Consider the following 20,899-nt stretch of genomic DNA (forward strand, 5'->3'; position numbering starts at 1 on the left):
CAGGATGATTTCAGAAAAAGCTGGAAAGATGCACATGAACTGATCCAGAGTGAAATAAGTAGAACCAGAACATTGTCCACAGTAACAGCGATATTGCATGATGGTCAACTGTGAAAGGTTTAGCTGTTCTGAGCAATTCAGTGATCCAGGGCAATTCTGAAGGGCTTATGTCAAAGAATGCTATCTACCTCCAGACAGAGTTGGAGTCTGAATGCAGATCAAAGCATACTGTTTTTTACTTTATTTCATTTGTGTTTTTATTTTGGGCTTTTGGGCTTATATTAATATTCTCTCACATCAATGACCAGTATGGAAATATGTTTTGCATAATCATCCATACATAACCTAGATCAATGAGTGGGGGATGATAAGAAGGAAAGAGACAATTTGGATTTTATAATTTCAGATATGTATTTTTTCAAAATATAATTTTAGAAACATAAATTGTATATTTTGGAAAACATATGTTAATTGTTATTACATGTAATTGGGAAAAGAAATATATATATATATACATATATATGGTTTTTTTGGCAATGGCGGTTAAGTGACTTGTCCAGGGTCACACGGCCAGATTTGAACCTAGGCCCTCCCATCTCTAGGCCTGGCTCTCAATCCACTGAGCTATCCAGCTGCCCCCAATAAAATATATTTTTAAAAAAGAACTCAACCTCCATGCAAGATAAATGTATTAAAATCATACTTCTAGGTAATCACAAGTTCCCATAAACAAGGCATCTTTGAAATAGTGATTTTATATATGTTCTCCAAGTTGTCATCAAAACATGTTCTTTTTTCCTGTAATTTATTTATTGATTTATTTCTTCTACCAATTACATGTAATAATAAATTTCCATGTAAGTTTTCAAAAGTTATATGATCCAGATCATCCCCTTCTTCCCTTCCCTCCAACTTCCTGGAGCTAGCAATCAATTCATTCTGGGTTATACATATATTATCACACCAAACATATTTCCATATTGTTCATTTTTATAAGTGAGTAATCTTATAAAACCAAAACTCCAAAACAAAACCCCAAATAAACAAGTGAAAAATTATATACTTTCATCTGAATTCCAACTCCAACTTCTTTCCCTGGAGATGGATAGCATTCAGCATTGTCCTGGGTCATTGCATCGCCAAGAGTAGCTAAGTCTATCCCAGATAGTCATTCCATAAATTGCTGTTACTGTATACACTGTTCTCCTGGTTCTGCTTATTTCACTCTGCATCCGTCCATTAAGGTTGTTCCAGCTCTTTCTGAAATCATCCCATTCATCATTCCTTATAGTACAATAGTATTCCATCACCATCGTATATGGTTTGTTCAGCCATTCCCCAATTGGACATCTCTAATTTCCAATTCTTTGCCACCACAGAAAGAACTACTATAAATATTTTTCTACAAGTAGGTCAATGTAAATTCTTAAAGCAAACCCAAGCTTTAGACCCAGCATCCCATGGAATATCCATACTCCATGGAATTAGGCCTATCCTTCATTTCTCTTAATGGTTCAATATCTATTCTTTGTGACACACAGCATCCACCATTCATTCTACATACAAGATGCCACCCCTTTACCTCAGTGCCAGGGGAAAGTATCTAGGAAGGAGAGGTGGTCAACAGTATCAAATGAAGCAGAGAAATGCAGAGGGATGAGGACCAAGAAAAGGCCATTAGACTTAGCAATTAAGTTGTCTGACTTAATGCAATACCTCCCATTTGTCTCTCCACCTTTAGTCTCTCCCTATTCCAATCCTTCTTATACATAGTTGCCAGATTAATCTTTCTAAAGGACAGTTCTGACCCTGTCACTCTCTGTTAAAAAACTTCAGTAATAACCTATTATCTTACTTGTGAGGCATTCAAGGCCCTATACAACCTAGCTCTAACCAATCTTGCCAATCTTATCATACCATTTCCCTTAAGGTACTCTAAATCAGGGGCTATTAGGTGGCACAGTGGATAGAACCACTAGGATCAGGAAGACCTGAATTCAAATTCAGTCTCAGATACTTACTAAGAGCATAATATGAGCAAATCATGTAACCCTGTTTACCTCGCTTTCCTCATCAGTAAAATGAGTTGGAGAAGGAAATGTCAAACCACTCCTGGTATATTTGCCAAAAAAAAACAAAAACAAAAACCTCCAAATGGAATCATGGAGAGACAGATATGACTGAACAAAAACTTTAAGACCAATTCAACTGAATGGTAGTTTATTCCCTAAATTAATCCCTCCATTTTTTACTTCTATACTTCTTGCTCATACTAGACCCTGAAATATCCTTCCCTCCCATCTCCATCTTCTCTGAATGATACCTTCTTCTTGATTGTCACCCTGTTTCTTCCTAGGACAGCAGTTCTCAACCTGTGGGTCTCGACCCCAGTGGGGATCGAATGACCAAAACACAGGGGTCGCTTAAAGCCATGGGAAAATACGTATTTCTGATGACTTTAGCCCCTGAGAAATCACGCTACTTTACAGCAAGATCTCGGAAAGAACAGGGACCCTGCTGCCCGCACATTGTACTAATATTAGTTACCTATCAGAAGCCCTCCTATGAGGGGCGATGGATTTACCCTGTTGCCTGGAGACCAGTCTCAAACAGAGACCCAGAGAGAGCACCCGGGCAGTGGCTCCAGAGGGGTTAAGAACGAGTCCTGGAGCGGATAACTCCTGGAGCCAATAACCAAGCTGAGTAACCCCAGCAAAGTGAAGCCTCAGCTGGAGCTGGAGGGAGACAACAGGAAGAAGAAGGCAGCGTCTGCGGACCCCCTCCCCAGGCAGGACTTACCTCCCGCCCCAGCACTCAGGCTGCCTTCTGCTGGATTAATATTTCTCAACATATAATTAAATATTATTTTTGTGATTAATCACTATGTTTAAATTATGTTTGATTTGTAGCAATGAGAATACATAATGCATATCAGGTATTTACATTCCGAATCATAACTAGCAAAATTACAGTTTTGAAGTAGCCATCAAAATAATTTTTTGGTTTGGGGTCACCGCAACATGAGGAACTGTATTGCGGGGTCATGGCATTAGAAAGGTTGAGAACCACTGTCCTAGGAGATCTAGACAGAGGTCTCCATAATCACTGAACTCCCATTGTTGGAAATTCCTCTTTGTATCACTAAAACCTATTTGACCATGGGCAAATTAACCTATCTGGGCTTTGATTTTCTCATTTGAAAAATTAGCAGATTGAGGGGACAGCTGGGTGGCTCAGTGGATTGAAAGCCAGGTCTAGAGATGGGAGGTCCTTGGTGCAAATCTGGTCTTAGTCTCTTCCTAGTTGTGTGACTCTGGGCCAGTCACTTAACCCCCAATTCCTACCCCTTACTGTTATGGTAGGATTTGGGGTGAGGAAAGAACAAGAGGGAAACATATAAATAAATTCTGATTTATTGTTTGGGAAGGGTAGGAAGGAATAAGGGTTTAGGAATAAACTTATACTTAATTTAAAAGCTAATATCTATAACTAACTAAACTACATTACTAAGCTAAACGTTAACTTCCCAATATCCAAGTCTCACACCAGGAGTTCAATCAAACAGGGCCAGGATCTCAAGTTGGTTGATGTCCAAGTAGGTCCAGAAATCTTCTCACTGGTGCTGCCAGCAGAACAGATCCAGAAAACCTCTTTCTTCAGTTGGTCACAGGAGAAAATCTTCATCTAGCCTTAATCTCAAAATCCTTCAGGAGAGAAGACAGTTGGGCAGATAGAATCTTTTCCCAGATCCCTCAGGCTCCCATGTGACCCTTGATCATATGCTCCTGTCAATCATTCTCTGAGGTCTGCATCTCTCAGTTTTTGCAATAATTTTTACAAACCTTTTATCCATTATCACATTCCCCCCTTTTGCACAAACCAAAAATCGTGTTGGAAACACTATTTTTTAATTGGTACACAATTTAAAATACTTACCAATTACCTAAACTAAGAAATCTATCCAAAATAACAACAACCTACACTCAACTGTCTTACTCTAACTAATACTAACCTATTCTAGGGAATTTTAACAAGGAAAAAGGAAAAGGAAAACAAATTAAATAATGGACAAGTACAAAAGTCAAACAGAAGCAAAATCAAAATAGCAAATAACATCCAACAAAAGATGAACATGACTTCCATGCAAATATCAAACTTAAAATACTCTTATCAGCTAATACAAAACATTGTACTACTATTGCAATACATTAACATTAAACTTTGAGGAAAATTTTTGAAAATTACATTAAATACAACATTGCATAAGTTTTACAATGAAAATCAAACCAAACATTAAACTCACTTATGCAAATACATGTAACAATAAATATTAGTGAACTATGTACAGAATTTACATATAGCACGCACATACAATATATACATGTATGCTATACATATGCACATATATACACTTATGTACACTTCATATTTACACACCATTTGCATATAAACATACACTATAATACAATTAATTTACAATCCTATTATATACCCTATTTACATATATTTACATATTTATTTACAATTTTGTTTGATATGTGATATATGTTGTTTGTGTTATATAATGTATGATGTAATACAAGTCAGTATCTAATTTTCCTATCTTATCTTACTTAATTTTACCTAACTAATCTCTACCTTCAAAATACTTCTCTTAACTAAATTTCTATACCTAAACTAAATCTAAGTATGTAACTACATTTTGTTAGTAAATAACATATCTATAGCTAATCATAACACTGTTAGTACCCCAACTATACATTGTTTCTCTCATTTAAGTAGTGATTTAATGTAACCTAACCATGTTTATGTTTTGTGTTTATTTTTTAATATGTTGTTACTTTTGCCATGTCATGTTGTTTTGCTATTTAAATGTCAGTGTTACTGTTATGTAAGAGTTATGTTACTGTTGTATGCCACATACTTACCTCTACTTCGGATCTTTCTTTCTCTTCTCACCTCCTCATTGAATATTCTTCTGCAATTCCATAGGAGTAAATATATTTGTATTTGTATATGAATAAATGCTAAGTTATTATGTACTATAATACATTACCCCAAAGTATAAATTCATTAGTCCATTTATCCTGTAATCCTCTTCATTCCAAATTTCACAAAGTCTTTTAAATTTATAAATTTTCAGTCTTTTAACAATGTCCATTAATTACCGAATTCTCCTCTTCGTCTGCATTGTCCACTTCTGTCCTCTTATGCAGGAATAGTCCTCTCCTTTCTGATCTTTTTTACTGCAGACTCAATTTGACTGATGATTCTATCTTTCTGCAATCTCTTCTTCATTTTCTTCTTCTTTGATGATTTGTACATTTTCATTATTTATACCATGTGCTAATTTTATATGTGAACAATGATACCAGGAATCTCTACCCAAAATTAACACAATACTAACACATGGAGAAACTAACACAATAGTGTAAGGACATAACCAACTTTCTTGTGTTGCTGTTTTAGCAATTTTTTTTACATATACCATATCTCCTGGCTCATAATTATGAAAAGAATAATCCAAAGGACCAGTTTGAATGAATACTCCCATATCATGTAATTCTTTTAATCTTTGTTATAAAGCACTTAAGTAAGAAGCAAGTTGACAATCTCTTCCTAAGAGAGATGTATAGACTGTCTTACAAGTTTTTGCCTGTAGTGGAGCATGTCCAAAGATCATTTCATAGGATGATATATGTAAATCTGCTCTTGGCCTCGTATGTAGGTAAAACAAAGCTATGGGAAGAATCTCTGGCCATTTGAGATGAGTTTCAGCACAGATTTTCCCCATCATAGTCTTTATTTCCTTATTTACATGCTTGACTTGCTCTGAACTTTGTGGATGAGAAGGCACATAATATTTTGGAGTTGTTCCTAGATTTTCAAAGACTCTTTTCAGGATGTCTTGAGTGAAGTGGGATCCTTTATCAGAGTCTATTGTTAATGGTACTCCAAATCTAGGTACAATTTCCTTAATCAACACTTTCACCACAAAGCTAGCTGTATTTGTATTTAATGGAAAAGCTTCAGATCATTTGGTTAATCTGTCAACAATTACCAAGCAAAACTTTTATCTTCCAGCTTTTGGCATACTGATATAATCAATGTGTAGACTCTCATATGGGCAATATGCTAAAGGTCTACCACCTAAACCTTTCTGTCTGAATGCTCCTTGATTGAATTTTTGGCAAACAGAACAGCTTGAGCAGATCTTATTGGCTACAGTACTTATTCCAGGAGCAACCCATTGTTTCTTTAGGGGGTCAATTACAGCTTGAGTACCAAAATGACCTTTTGTGTGAATGGCTTGACACAAATAGGTACACAGGTCTTTTGGTGACAGCGGCTTTCCTGTATCTGTCAACCATATACCATGTTCTTTTCTTGCTCCAAACTTCTCTTTCCATTTTTGTATTTCTCAGTCTACATAAGCTTTTTCCAGATCATCAGATTCTATAGTTGATAAGTTCATAGTATACACTGGGGCATTTCTGGCAGCAAATTTCGCAGTTATATCAGTGCCCTTCTGCCTGGGAACCAATATATAATATTGATTCTAAGATGGACGGTAAGGGCTTAAAAATAAAATTAATGGTTTGAATTTGATGCCTTACTGTGCAAACCAGTCCATGGATCCCCCTCTATCTGTTGGCTAACCCTAGACACTTGACCTTGGTCCGACATTATATCCCTTCTGGCTATCTACTGATGCCCTCTTCTGTAAGGTACCCATCCATAAGGGATACTTTAGTCCCATCCACCTCCCCAGGAAAAATTCCCTTTCCTGGTTACCATTCTCCTGCATGCATTACCTTTTCTTATTAGAGCACAAGCTCCGTGACGGCAAGGACTGTCCCTCCCTTAATATTTGGTTGTTTTGTTTTTCCCCAGTGTTTAGAACAGTGCCTAATACACAGCAAGAATCTTTTTAAATACCTTTTAATGGGGAAAAAAATGAGTTAGACTAGATCTTCTCTCTCTACATCCCTTTCTCCTGTGATTTTATGGACTTATCATAAAAGATTTTGTTAGCTTACTAGATGTGAAGATTCTCCAAGACTAAGCCCTTGTCACACTTATCTGCGTGACCCGTGGTACCCAGCCAAGTGCTTTGCGCAGACAAGGGGGTCCATAAATGTTTATTGAAAGAATTGAGGTAGTGATAAAAGCACTAGAGATGGAGGAAAAAGACCAAATAGAGAAGATAAAGACCGGAATGGTGTCAGCGCTCGCGATAACGGAGAGAGGTAGCCACGATCATAGAGATGGATTAGGAGATAAAGAGCCGCAATACAGCTTTAGAGACAATACCCAGAGACAAACATCAGCTGATTCGGTTTCAATGAATTACTTTCTGTGGCTGCGGGGGAACGTTATCCCTAGCTCCTCCCCTAGCCGTCCTCTGGCTCCTCCCTCTACCCTTAGCAGCTCCCCTCCATTCCACCCCCGCCTCCACTTGGGCTGCTCTGATGTCTGGTGCTTCTCCCCCCCTTGAAGGGCGGTGAGGGATGGAGCGGGTAGACCGCATCATTCTGAATATCGGGGGGGACAAACATCACTCTTTTTCCCTCCCCATGCCCAAATCCGCAGCTTCTCACCAGCCTTAGACCTGCCCCCCACCCCCACCCCCCACCCCCTTTCTGGTACAGACATGGTACGCTCCCCAGTCTCGACCCTGAGCTGCAGTAGATATTGCTAGAACCCACGCCGAGGACTGAGCTGGCGGCTGCAGTGACCTGGGCGGCTTTCCCTGGCCCCAGGGACACCGCTTCCCTCGAGATTGCACCATGACCCAGGGAAAGGTACTTTGTGGCCCCCATCCCCAAATCCTCCCGGTCCCCTGGGAATGGAGCCAGGCTCCCTGGATCCATCCGAGCATCTTCTTGCCAGATGTTTGCTGTGGATGTCAGGATGGAGAGGAGATGAAAAAACCCTTTAAAGAGCGAGTACCCCCAATATGGGGGCTGCCGCCTTCCCTTCTTTCCCCTCCGCCAGTCTATTCCCTTCAGCTGTGTTTGCTAATGAGGACCCCATGGGGCAGTGCCATCTGTCGCCTCTACCAGGACTACGCCACTTTCTACTCTCCTCTCCTCTGTCTCGCACACCCTCCTCCCTATAGTTCTCATCTGGATGCCAGTGTGTGTGTGTGTGTGTGTGTGCGCGCGCTTCTGGGTTGGGGAGGGCGCGTTGATAGAATTCTTGCTTGTAATGTTAGCATGGTCAAGTGGTATTGGTTTGGGGGCTGAGGAAGCTGGATGGAATGGCTTCTTGACCCTAATTTAGGTCTAAATCTGACGCTTACTGGGGGCTCAGAGTCTTGGACCCTCCCCACTGGATTTATGTAACATCATCTGCTAGAGGAGTTACACAACCAGGGCTGGCAAAGTGGGTGACTTGTTTTAGTCTCCTGTCTAGGACTGACGGAGCTGGACTGATAGACCTGAGGGCAGCCTTTAGACTCTTCCTTTTCTCCCAGATGATGAATAAGGCCAATAGTATTTTTACCTACGCTCCCCCCTAGCCCAGTCTGAATCTCACCTGGATTGGATTGAAGATGACGTCATTGTGGAATGGCATCACCTGCAGTGGGTTAGGGCAGGTTGATGTGGGTGTTCAGATGAGCTGCATCACAGTTTGGGTGATGCTTGGGTGCATATGGTGGGAAGGGGTTACTGAGGGGAATCAGTGCTGGACAAAATGGATGTTATATAATTATGGATTGGGGTGTTTATTTTTTCCTATATCTGGTGCGCTCTGGAGAGTGGTAAAGAGTCTGGACAAAGAGGACTTCTTGGGTTCATTCTGGGAGTGATCATTCTGACTTTAAAGAAGGAAGAATAGATTCCTCTGAACTAATAGGAGGGATGACATTGCAAAGAGTAAAAGGAAATTATTTGCATCTAAAAACTGGAGTCTAAATTTCTTGGCACTAGGTACATTCAGCTTAGGACGCTTGGAGATCCTAGGACATCATTCCCAAAGGTTAGGATATGGTCAATCCATGAGATAGTCCAGTTGGAGAGGACTTTAGAGATTATCTAGCCCAACCTCTCCCCTCCCCCCATCATCTTGCAAATGAGGAGACTGAGTCCCTGAAAAGTCAACACAGGTGGCCAAAGCAGGCATTTGAGGGCAAAGATCTGATTACAAATCCAACTCTCTTTTCAATGCATCAGGCTACCCTATGGAAATCTAATTTTCCTTTCTATTAATCAATACACTTTCTCTTTCCCATCTTAATTTTTTTCTAATCTTTTTGTTTCTACATAACTTTCTGCATATTTCCTTTCCTCCTCTCTTTCTCACAAAGCTTTCCTTTCTAACAAAAACTAAAAAAAAAAAAACAGTTCAGCAAAACCAACTCAGACTGCGTATGCAACATTCCAGGCACACGGCACCCCACATCTCCAACAAAAATTGAGAGGTGAATTTTTTTTCACTTCTTCAGGGTCAGTCTTGGTCAGCACAATTTTATTTTTCTTTTAGAATATTTTCTTATAGTCATTATGTGTGTACGGATACATGCAGTTTCCAGATCCTAAATATTTCACTTTTCATCAATTCATTGAAGTGTTTTCATTTTCTCTGGAATTCTTTTAGATTTTCCTCTCAAAGTTTTGACTCTCTTTTTGTGGCTAAAATTCATTTTTCTTTTTATATTTATATTCCCAGCTCCTAGTGCATGGTTCCTTTAATTTATATTTTCCTTTTTGTTTAAATTTATAATCCGTTAACCCAACCCTGAGAGAAATTGTTTCCCACAATTAGATTTACCTTGTATATATATATATATATATATTTTTTTTTTTTGCATTTCAGTAAACTTCTTTTATGAATTTAGATGCTATTACTTGGTACATATATCTAATACTGTCCTATCTCTCTTAATTAACATTGTGAACTTATTTTTCCTTTGGTAATATGATTGTAATCCCTGACTTTTTAGGATTACCTGTTGGGTGATGCTTTTTTCCAGCTTCTTTTTCATTCTATATTTTTAGATATTTATTTTATTCAGCAAATCATTGAATTTGGCTTGTTTATTCTTATCATCTTCTAGTCTGTATTCATGACCAATCACCGTGTTATATAACCTCTTCATATTTAGAGTGAATATGAATGATAGGATTATGCTCCTCCATTTCTTTTGTACTGATTTTTATCCCTTTTTAAAAAAACATCATTGCTTTGTACCTCTGATTAGTTTTGCTTGTAATGTTTTAATGCTAGGCAACTCTCACAGGCTCTTTTCCTATTCTGCCCACTCCCATTTACCTTTCCTACAAATTGTTTCTTCCTTCCTTTCCTTCATTCGACCCTCTGTTTTAGCTCTTCCCCTTCCCTCATCTTAATAGACTAAGAAATGTCTTGTGGTACCCATTTCCTAGATGTTTTTATTCACTTTGGCCTCTTCCTTATTTCTATCTTTTTATAATCTATTTTGAATTATGTCTGTCTACTTCCTATTCCAAAGAGACTAGAAAAAAGATAGAAATTTGTTGAATGGATTTGCTGCATGAAGGTAAACCTCCTGGATTGAATATTTTAGCACCCTTCTCCATCCTGTACCTGTGTTATTGTACTTCTATGTATGTAACCAGGCATTCCACAGAGCATGTGCAGGAGTCCTCCGACTAGACAATCCAGACAGCCACTTGTGCTTTGGGGATAATGGGTGACTCAGTGCTGCTTTGGTAGGATGCAGAAAACCCTGCGTCGCCTCTCAAGACAGCTGCAGTGGGCCAGGCACTGTGGCAATTCAAAAGGAAAAAGAGAGCCTGCTTCAATTTCTGAATGTAGTTCCCTCAAGTAAGTAGACTTCCCAAGAAAGGAAGTGGGGATACTAAGCCCCCACAACACCAAATCAAACACATGTGATTAGCCGGTAGCAGGCAGGGTATCTGCCTATGTTCTAGTCATATATGTATACATATGTACGTATGCATTAATTTTTTTGTTTTCTTTTTCATGAGATCTTTTCCTGCTTTGTCTCACTTACAGAAATATCAATTACAACTCTGAAAGCCAGGTTGTCTTGTCTTTCTGGGTCTATGAGCCCCCTTTCGCTTTAGAAGCTACCTGCCCCTGAGGACTCCTACATCCTCTCTCCTAAGAAGTGATCTAGTTCTGGGAAGTACAAGAATGCTTTGGAGAAGGTAGCCTCCCATTATGATGTCCATTATCCCCAGATGAATCCCATTATCTCATCACAGATGTATCCCTCTCTCACCTCTATGGAAATATATCATGAGACATTTTCTGTTATCCCTCCTAGGGAAAGACTAACCTTATAATTCCCTCTCTCCTCCCTACCCATCCCAATCATCTCTTGGTAGTATACTGCTTTCCCTATGACACACCTTCCCACTATTGTTGAGAAACTAAATAAATTACTATATATCAGTGATGGTGAACCTTTCAGAGACTGAGTGCTCTCCTCACTCCACCAGAGATCTAGTGCCCATCCTCCACCCCCCTTACCCCAGACAGGGGAGGGAAGAAGCACTCCCACTGGGCTACTGGGCAGAGGAAAGGTGACTCCGACATGCAGAGAAGGGGAGGAGAGTGTCTTGAGTATTCAGCTCCAGCTCTGCTCCCCTCTAGCTAGGTGACACACTGTGAGCTATGCTCCTTTTAAACCTAGCTTCTCTCCAACCCCATTGCAGGAATCACTTTTGCCACAGACTCAACAGGCAGCCATCTGCACCACACCCTCACAGGGCATGTGAGCCACCCCCTATACCCTAGACAGGAGAGGGAGGAAGCACCTCCATTGGACTTCTAGGCAGAGGGGGTGGGGGATGTGAAGAAATGTCCTCATTTGCATGGAGAGAGGGAGGGGAGCAACTCAGCCCAAGTCCCTCTGGCTTTCTAGTAACAAACTCTGGTGGGCAAGTGCATGTGTGCCCACAGAGAGGGTTCTGCATGCCCTCTCTGGCACACGTGCCATAGGTTTGCCACCATGGCTATACATTCTATTCTTATCAAAGGCAAACTGGGAAGTATATCTTTGATTCCCCTCTGTGCCTTGCCTTTCTTTTCATTGCTAAAGCAATTTTCCACTCTTATTATACCTCCCACAAAATATATTCATTCACTTATGAGGAAGAGTGGCACTTCATCACCAGAATATTAATTCAATTTTTCTTTCTTTCTCTTTGTTCTTTTAAGTTCGTTCAACTATTTTTTTTCCTTGATGACTTCTGTTCTTTTTTTACCCATTGGCCTAATTTCTTTTTTAAAATTAATAATCTGTAAATATCAGAGAATTTATTTCATTGTTTAATCTATTTTTGACAAAAGTATACTCATTTGCTTTTCCTTTGTTTTTCTTGTTTGGAGTGTTTACAAGTAAAATATTCTGCCCACTCTTGGATTATTGAGGTCTTTTGGTTGGTTTTTACTTTTTTTACAGATTGAAAAGAATGCTCTTTGATAATTATTAGGTTTGACATACAAGACATTTTATTTGAGGATGAAAGTTAGGATCATAAATCTAAAGCAGAAAAGAATCTTAGTCATCATGTCAAATTCTTTTTTTCTACAGAGGAGGAAATTGAGGCCAATAAATGGTTACGGTCCACATGTATAATTGTAAGTTCAGTGATCTTTTCATTGTGTCATGTAGCCTCCCTTGAGTTCCTTTGCTTTTTAGAATATGCTCTTCTCTGATTTTAGTAGATTAATCTTGATTTATTTAAAATTATGTTCTTTAATAACTGAAGACCTTTCTCTTGACTATTTGCAAACTTTGTCATTTAGTATTGAAATTGTGGAATTTAACCTAGCATTATAGTTATAGTATCAAGTAGGGGGATTTTTCTCTGACTGTAATCTTTGGATTCATTTAATCAATATTTTGTTATTTTATGTAATATTTTGTTGTTGTAAAGTTGTGGGTAATGTTTTTTTTTCCTGCAACGTAAGTTGTTTTTTTTTTTTTAATTCATCATGTTCTTTTGGGAGACCTATAATTCTTAACTGCACAGCTTGACTTCAAAGTCAGTCTGTAGTTTAGAATTCATGAGTTCTTTCAAAATTATTCTTTGCTTCTCTTCTGCCAAGTTTACTTCAGTTCTTTAGTTTTTTAATTTTCAAATCTCTCATTTTTTTTCAAAACCTCTTCTTTGGATTCTCCAACATAAGCATTCTATCCTGTTATTTATTTTATTAATTCTGCTTGAGAACAAAGATTTCAGACCTACTTTCTTTTTTTAATAATCTTTTTTATTATAAACTTAACAATGACCACAAAATAGAACATTTCAATATTTTAAAATAATCATTTTCAACTACAAAGAAAAAAATATTTCATATGTATCTACCAATTCTTGTTATGAAATTTAAATTATAAAAGGTATTAATAAAATCACCTTGTTTGTGTTTCCTTCTGAACTTTTCCCTTCCAGTTGAAAAAAAATCTTTGGTAGAGATAGTATTCTGCAGGGAGAGATAGTGATAGTAATGCCAAAAAAAAAGGAAGATTAAAAAAAGAAAAAATTAGCCTCAATGAAGCATTTTTTAAAATGCAAAATAAACAGAAAGAGGCTTAGATCTACAAGATGAACAACTTTTGAATTAGAGTTGTTTATATAATTAAAGGCAAAGCTGTACATAAGTATCATCACTAATTACTAAGTCACTAATAATTAGATAAATGCAAATTTCAACAGCTCTGAGGTTCTACCTCATATCCGAAAGGTGACAAAAAGAAAAAGGACAGTGTTCAGAGAGGATGTGGATGGTGTAAAGATTAAAATTAGGGAATATGGGGAGACTGAGGCAGGTAGAAATTAGTTTCTCTCTGCAAGAAGTATTATATTTTTTAGAGGTTTATTAAAGGTTAAAGATTAAAGAATATACAAGTAAGAAACATGTGCCTAGGCTAGAGGCCTAGACAAAATAATCTCACATCAAGAGACGCGCCTGCTCCAAAACGGAAGCCCAAAAAGAGCCAAGAGACCCCTCAAAAGCCTTTGAATCAGCTTAAATACCTTCTCGATCTCAGCCCAGGTGAGATTACAAGGCATTCTGGGGAAGTGGAGCAAAGTCTCATGGGGATTGTAGTCCTGTATTCGAGTCTATTTTTTACATTCCCTCGTTTGATCATTTGAAAAAAATTAATTTTTTTCCAAAGGATCATGAAAACATAATCAATTTAAAGATTACAATAATTTGAGGATAAGAGAAAGAAAAGAATAAAACCAATAATTACTGAACGCATTGACAAAAAGCCGTTAGGGGGCAGTCCCCTTTGGCATAAAAGTATACATACAAATAAATGTTCAATCAACCACACCCAAAGTTCAATTTGATCTTGTGCAGCTTGTGGTCTGGAGGCATCTTCATGGTGGCTTCTCCAACAGTTCAGTTTCTGGATTCAGAGACATAGCATCTTCTTTACCTAAAATTCTTCTCAAAAAGGAATTTAAACTTTGCAGTTTAAATAATAATATTTTTTACAATGGACAGGTGCACAAATGAGCTGTGACATGGTACACTCATTTTGAGAAGCAATCTACCACCAAAGTCACTAAATAATATATAACTTTTGACCCATTGATTCTGCTGCTTGGTATATATTCTACAAAGGTTAAAGTCGGAGGAAGAGAATGAGCATATGCAAAAAAAAAAAAATTATAGCAGCCCTTTTTGTTATACCAAAGAGCCAGAAACAAAGTGGGCATCCATCTATTGGGGAATGACTGGACAAATGGTAGCATATGAGCTCTGTGCAGTGAAATGCTATAGCCTAGGAAACCTCAAACTTTTTTGCACATTGCATAGTGTTCTTTGTTGTAAGGAAGCATGATGCTCTGAGAGTTTACATTGGTGATATTTGGGACTATTGCTTGCTTAGACAATTTCCCTGCAATAGAAGCAGACAGTTGTTGAGTTCAAGGTCTGGTATGAAGTTAGCACATGTATGTAATAGGTAAGTATTATTTTATTTCACAAATACTATAGTTGCCATATTACATAGAAAAAAATTTTGTTAATCGTATTGGGGGTAAGAAGGGCAGCTCATTTGATCTTCTGGGCTGGAGCACTGCCCATGGATCTAAACATGTTCTCGGATCTCATTCTGTGGGATATCTTCTCTGGCCCCTTAGCTTCTTTCCTATATTTAATGAAAAACTTGGTGGATATTCATTTAAGGATATCGATTTATAATTTGCTTCTCCGCTTTGACTCTTTGTGGTTTTAAGACCTTATTTTCATCACTGAAAAAATTTGGAAGGATACTTTCTTTTCCTATTTTTTCAACGTAAGTGGCAGCCTTACCCCTTTCCATTTTCTCTTCCCTTCCTCTTGTCATTAGCCATCCCAGAATTTATCCAGGATGGCCTGGTAATATTTGGAACCCATGTGTGCTACTTCACCATTCATACAACTTGGATGAGTCACTGGCTGGCTCTTCTTTCTGGTGGAATGGAGAATGACCAGGCCTTACCATTTGCCCTTCTACTATATCCTAAGGGCCTCCTTACCTTAACATCCTTGAATCTACTGGCCAGCAGACCTTCAGGGCTGTCTTCTAACCAACCACCAACCTCAGGACCTCTGAGCCTTATTATATACCCCTTTGGGAACTCTCAAGACTTCTGAGCTTTTCCATCTTCCCCAAAGCTAGACTGTCTGTTCTGGGTTGTTTTTCCCATTTAGACTGAGAGCTCAATGAGAGCAGGGACTATCTTACTTTTTCCGCTTCTGCCCCCACTCTTAGCCCAGTGCTTGGTTCATAGTAAGATCTTAAAGGATTAAATTTTAAAATATTCTTATTAGAAAGTGAACTCTTTGAGGAAAAATAACTGTTTTTGCCTTTTGTTCTATCTCTAGTGATTTAACATAGTATTTGATACAAAGTCGGCATTTAATAAATGTTTTTTGACCAGCATTGGAATTAATTGTTCTTTAAGTGTTTAACAGAATTCAGTTGGAAATCCAACTTGTCCTGGTTTCTTTTTTCCCTTTGGGAGTTCATTTAATTATTCAATTTCTTTTCCTTGATTAAGCTATTTAACTTCTTTATTTTTTATTCTTTTCATCTGAGTATTGATGGCCAAGTAAATGGCACAGTGTATGGAGCACCAGACTTGGAATCAGAAAGTCCTGGGTTCCAATATGGCCTCAGGTGCTTCCAAGCTGTGTAACCCTGGGCAAGTCACTTAACCCCCATAGCCTCATCCTTGCCCTTCTGTATTAGAGTTGTTATTAAAACAGAAAGTAAGAGTTTTAAAAATCTGAGAATTTTATATTTCTGTAAATATATATTTCACTTAGTTTTTTTTTTGTTAGAATATAATTGGGCAAACTTTTCTAGCAATGTATTTTATTTTTCATTAGTTGGGAATACTCTTTTTTCATTTCATATTGGCAGTTTGGCTTTTGTCTCTCTTTTTAAAATTAAATTACCTAATGTTTTATTTCATATTAGTTTTTTTCTTAACAAAACTGTGCCCAGCTTAATTTTGTAATCTAATTTTTAGTTTTAATTTTTATGAATTTATTCTTTGGCGTTTTGGAATTCTTACTTTTGTATTTAACTGAAGTTTTTTGCTGCCTTTTCAGTTTGTTTTGAGTTGTGTACCTGGTATTGGTCCAGTCTCTTTCTTTCTATTGATAAAAGTATTTAGAGATATAGATTTTACCCTGAGGACTGCCTTGGCTGCATCCCAAAAGTGCCATTATTATAATTTTCTTTGAAATTTCTCTTGTTCCTATGATTTGCCCTAATTATTTTGGATTAAGTTATTTAATCTAATTTAAATTTTAATCCTTTCTACCATTATTTTCTTGTTCCAATTTTTTATTTTGTCCCAATTCAATATGGGTTATACATGTGTAGTCATGCAATTCTACATTAGTCATGTTCTAAAAAACACATTTTAAAAAAAAGAATCTGTTTGAATCTGTATTCAAACACACTCAATTCTTTCTCTGGGGGTGGATAACCTTTTTCATCCCAAGGCCTTCTTTATTGCCTATCATATTGTTGATAAATAAGTCATCATAGCTGATCATCATATAATATTGTTGTTACTATGTATAGTGTTTTCCTGGTTCTCCTTACTTCATTTTGCATCAGTTCATGTAACTCTTTCTAGGCTTTTTTGAAAGCATTCTGCTCATCATTTCTTATAGCACAATAGTATTCTATCACAATCATATAACACAATTTGTCTAGACATTCCCCAAATAATGGGCAACCCCATAATTTCCAATTCTTTGCCACCACAAAAAGAGCTGATAAATATTTTTGCACATATCAGTCCTTTACCTTTTTGGGTTGTTTTTTTTTTTTTTTATCTCTTGGACTATAGGCCTAGTAGTGGTTTTGCTGGATCAAAGGGTATAATGGTTTTACAGTCCTTTGGACATTGATCCAAATTGCTCTCCAGAATGGTTGAATCAGTTAACAAATCCACCAACAGTGCATTAGTATCTCATTTTTTCCCCACTTCCCTTCTAATATTAATTATTTTCCTTTTCAGAAATATTAGTCTATCTGATAGGTGTGGGGTGATACCTCAGAGTTGTTTTAAATTTGCATTTCTCGAATCGAGAGCATTTTTAATATGATCTTAGATAACTTTTTCATCTGAAAACTGACCATGGCCCATTATTAATTATACTTTTTTTAAAACCCTTTCCTTCCATCTCAGAATCAATACTGTGTGTTGGTTCCAAGGCAGAAGAGTGGTAAGGGCTAGGCAATGGGCATCAAGTGACTTGCCCAGGATCACACAGCTGAGAAGTATCTGAGGTCAGATTTGAACCCAGGGCCTCCCATCTCTGAGTCTGGCTCTCAATCCACTGAGCCACCCAGCTGCCCCCTTCATTATACTTTCTATTGTGTTATTTGGGTCAATAAAAACTGTGCTTAGTGTTTCTACTCTTCTGAATTAATTCATGAGGTATTTTTATATTAAAGTTTGTTTCTCATGATCACATGTAAAATAATTTTTGACAATTATTTTCTGACATTTTATGTTCAGATTTTCTCTCTCCTTAGGGGTAAATAACCTGATATATGTTATATCAGTGCCTTCGTGCAATACATATTTCCATATTCCTCATGAAATGACTGTACATATATCACATATACAATGAAAAAACTCATGAAAGAATAAAAGTGAAGGATGTCATTCTTTGACCTAAGATCAAATTCCAACAATTTCTTCTTTGGTTGTGGATAGCTTTTTTTAAATCATGAGTCCCTTGTGTTTATATTGGGACCTTATTTTGCTGATAATTTAGTCTTCACGGTGAGTCATCATGCAATATCTCTGTCACTATACATACACTGTTCTGGCTCTGCTCACTTCACTTTACATAAGTACACGTCTTTCTAGATTTTTCTGAATTCATCCTATTTGTCATTTGTTATGATGCAATAATTTTCCATTACAATCATATACCACAGCTTGTTCAGCCATTCCCCAATTGATGGACACCCTCCCAGTTTCCAATTCTTGGCCAATACAAAAAGAGCTGCTAAAAACATTTTTGTACAAGTAGCTCCTTCCCCCCTATTTCAGATCTCTGAGATACAAATCTAGTAGTGCTATTGCTTGGCCGAAGGATATGCATAGTTTTGTGGCTCTTTGGGTATGGCTCTGATGGGTGTGAGGTGGTATCTCAGGGTTGTTTTATTTGCATTTATTTCTCTAGACAATAGTGATTTGGAGAATTTCTTCATAGAACTATAGATAGTTTTTATTTCTTTCTCTGAAAACTGCCTTTCACATCCTTTGACCATTTATTAACTGGAAAATGTTTTGTTTTCTTATAAATTTGTCTCACTTCTCTATATATTTGAGAAATGAGACCTTTGTCAAAGACACTTGCTATAAAAATCTTTTCCCCAATTTGTTATTTCCCTTCTCATCTTGGTTGTATTGGTTTTGTTTGCATAGAAATTGTTTAATTCATTGTAATCAGATTTATCTATTTCATTTTGCATAATGTTCTCTGTGTTTTGTTTGATCATAAATTCTTCCCTTATCCAATTAGTCTGAGAGGTAAACTTTTCAGTGTTCCCCTAACATGTCTGTGATATCCCCCCTTTATTTCTGGATCAAGTATACATTTTGACTTTATTTTGGCTTATAATATGAGTCGTTTTTATTATATTGTCTTGACCTATCCATGAGCAATTAATATTTTTCCAATTGTTTAGGTCTGGCTTTATTTGTATGAAAAGTGTTCTGTAAATACGTTCATGCTAGGTTGTTGTTGGTTGGTTTTTTTTTTTTTTGTAAGTATACTTCTAGGTATTTTATATTGTCCACAGTTATTTTAAATGGAATTTCCTTTTTTATTGCTTGCTATTTAACTTTGTGGGTGGTGAATAGAATACTGATAATCTAAAGTAGTTAATTGTTCTCTTAGATTCCTGGGAGTTTAAAAGGTTTTAATGCTCAGCCCAAGGTTTCACAGCCTGTATATTTAACTCCTATGAGGATGAGGATATTGTCAATAGCATTAAGGAAACATTTAATAAATAACTACTAAGGACCTCCTTATTTAAATACATTATTCTATTGAAATATTCCCAAAAATTATAGAATAGAGAACAACTCCATGATATTAAAAATGTAGTTATGTTCTGAATAAAGATTTTTTTATTGAAATGTACTTAATCTATTTTATTTCATAGTGTATGATAGAATGTAGAATTTATTTCCTTTCAAATTAAATAGGGAATATAGGAACTGAAAAAAGTTGGGAACCCTAGTACATGGTCAATTTTTATAAAGGTACCTGCACAGATGAAAAATATGCATTCTTCTTTCTAGTATCTTTCAGTAATCAACAAAGATCTACCAGCTTTTCTTAAATTTTATTCAGGACCTTAATTTCTTTCTTGTTTTTCTTTTTGTTTGATTTATCTATGTCTGAAAGGGATATATTTAAGTCCCTAAAAATTATCATTTTGCTGTCTGTTTACCACTGTTATTCAATTAACTTTTACCTTAAGTACTAGAATGTTATTCCATTCAGTATATATATATATATATATATACCAATATTTATGTTATATTACAGCTATGAGGTCTTTAAGTATGATATAGTTTCCCTATTTATCTGTTTTTAACTATGTCTACTTTTAAAAAGAAATCCTTACGTTCTCTTAGAATTGATACTAAGTATCAGTTTCAATGCAGAAGAACAGTAAGGGATAGACAATTGGAGTTAAATGTCTTGCCCAGGGTCACATAGCTAGGACATGTGTGAGGTCACATTTGAACCCAGGACTTCTGTCTCCAGACCTGGTTCTCCATCCACTGAGCCACATAGCTACTCCAACCATGTCTACTTTTTTTTTAACTTTGTCTGAAATCCCAATGACTACTCCTTTTTTAAAAATTCACCTGAAGCATAATAAATTCTGAATCAGCTCATTTAGGATAGAAAGACTCTGAATTTTTGTTTTGAATATGATTCTGTTCTTATAAACAACATATTGGTAGATCTTGTTTTCTAATATATTCTACTAACCTGTTCTATTTTATGGCTGAGTCCATTCCATTCATGTTCAGGATTATGATTATTAATTGTGCGCTCCCCTCCATCATATCTTTTTAGATGTTTCCCTCTCTTTTATCCTATCCTCTTTACAAAGAAGAAAAAAGAAGTGAAAGAGAATGTGATCAGCACTAGTAATCTGTAATTGAACTGATCTGTTTCCATTCCGCTGCCTCTCCTTTTTTCCTTCCCTTTGTCCAGACACTGATCACTGGTTCTTATATTTTTTTCTTTACTTATCATTCCCCCTACTGATCCACCCTCTGATAATAACATTTATGTTGCTTGTGATGATTCTGTATTCTCACTCTAAAAACACCCATTCCTTCTCCCTGATTATTTCCCTGCTGAGTTTAATATAGTT

At 36.8% G+C, this 20,899-nt stretch overlaps 1 protein-coding gene across 1 annotated transcript in view; it reads left to right on the forward strand.

Annotated features, from left to right (window-relative positions):
* Nucleotides 1–7,415: 7,415 nt before the first annotated feature.
* Nucleotides 7,416–20,899, forward strand: part of FAIM2 (Fas apoptotic inhibitory molecule 2) — a 61,750-nt gene continuing 48,266 nt past the window's right edge. The window contains exon 1 of the mRNA XM_007502908.3: nucleotides 7,416–7,805. Within this exon, the coding sequence (XP_007502970.1) occupies nucleotides 7,791–7,805 (15 nt within the window). The 5' untranslated portion in view covers nucleotides 7,416–7,790. The remainder of the gene's footprint in view (nucleotides 7,806–20,899) is intronic.

The sequence above is a fragment of the Monodelphis domestica genome, chromosome 5 (assembly GCF_027887165.1).
Source record: "Monodelphis domestica isolate mMonDom1 chromosome 5, mMonDom1.pri, whole genome shotgun sequence".
NCBI lineage: Eukaryota > Metazoa > Chordata > Mammalia > Didelphimorphia > Didelphidae > Monodelphis > Monodelphis domestica.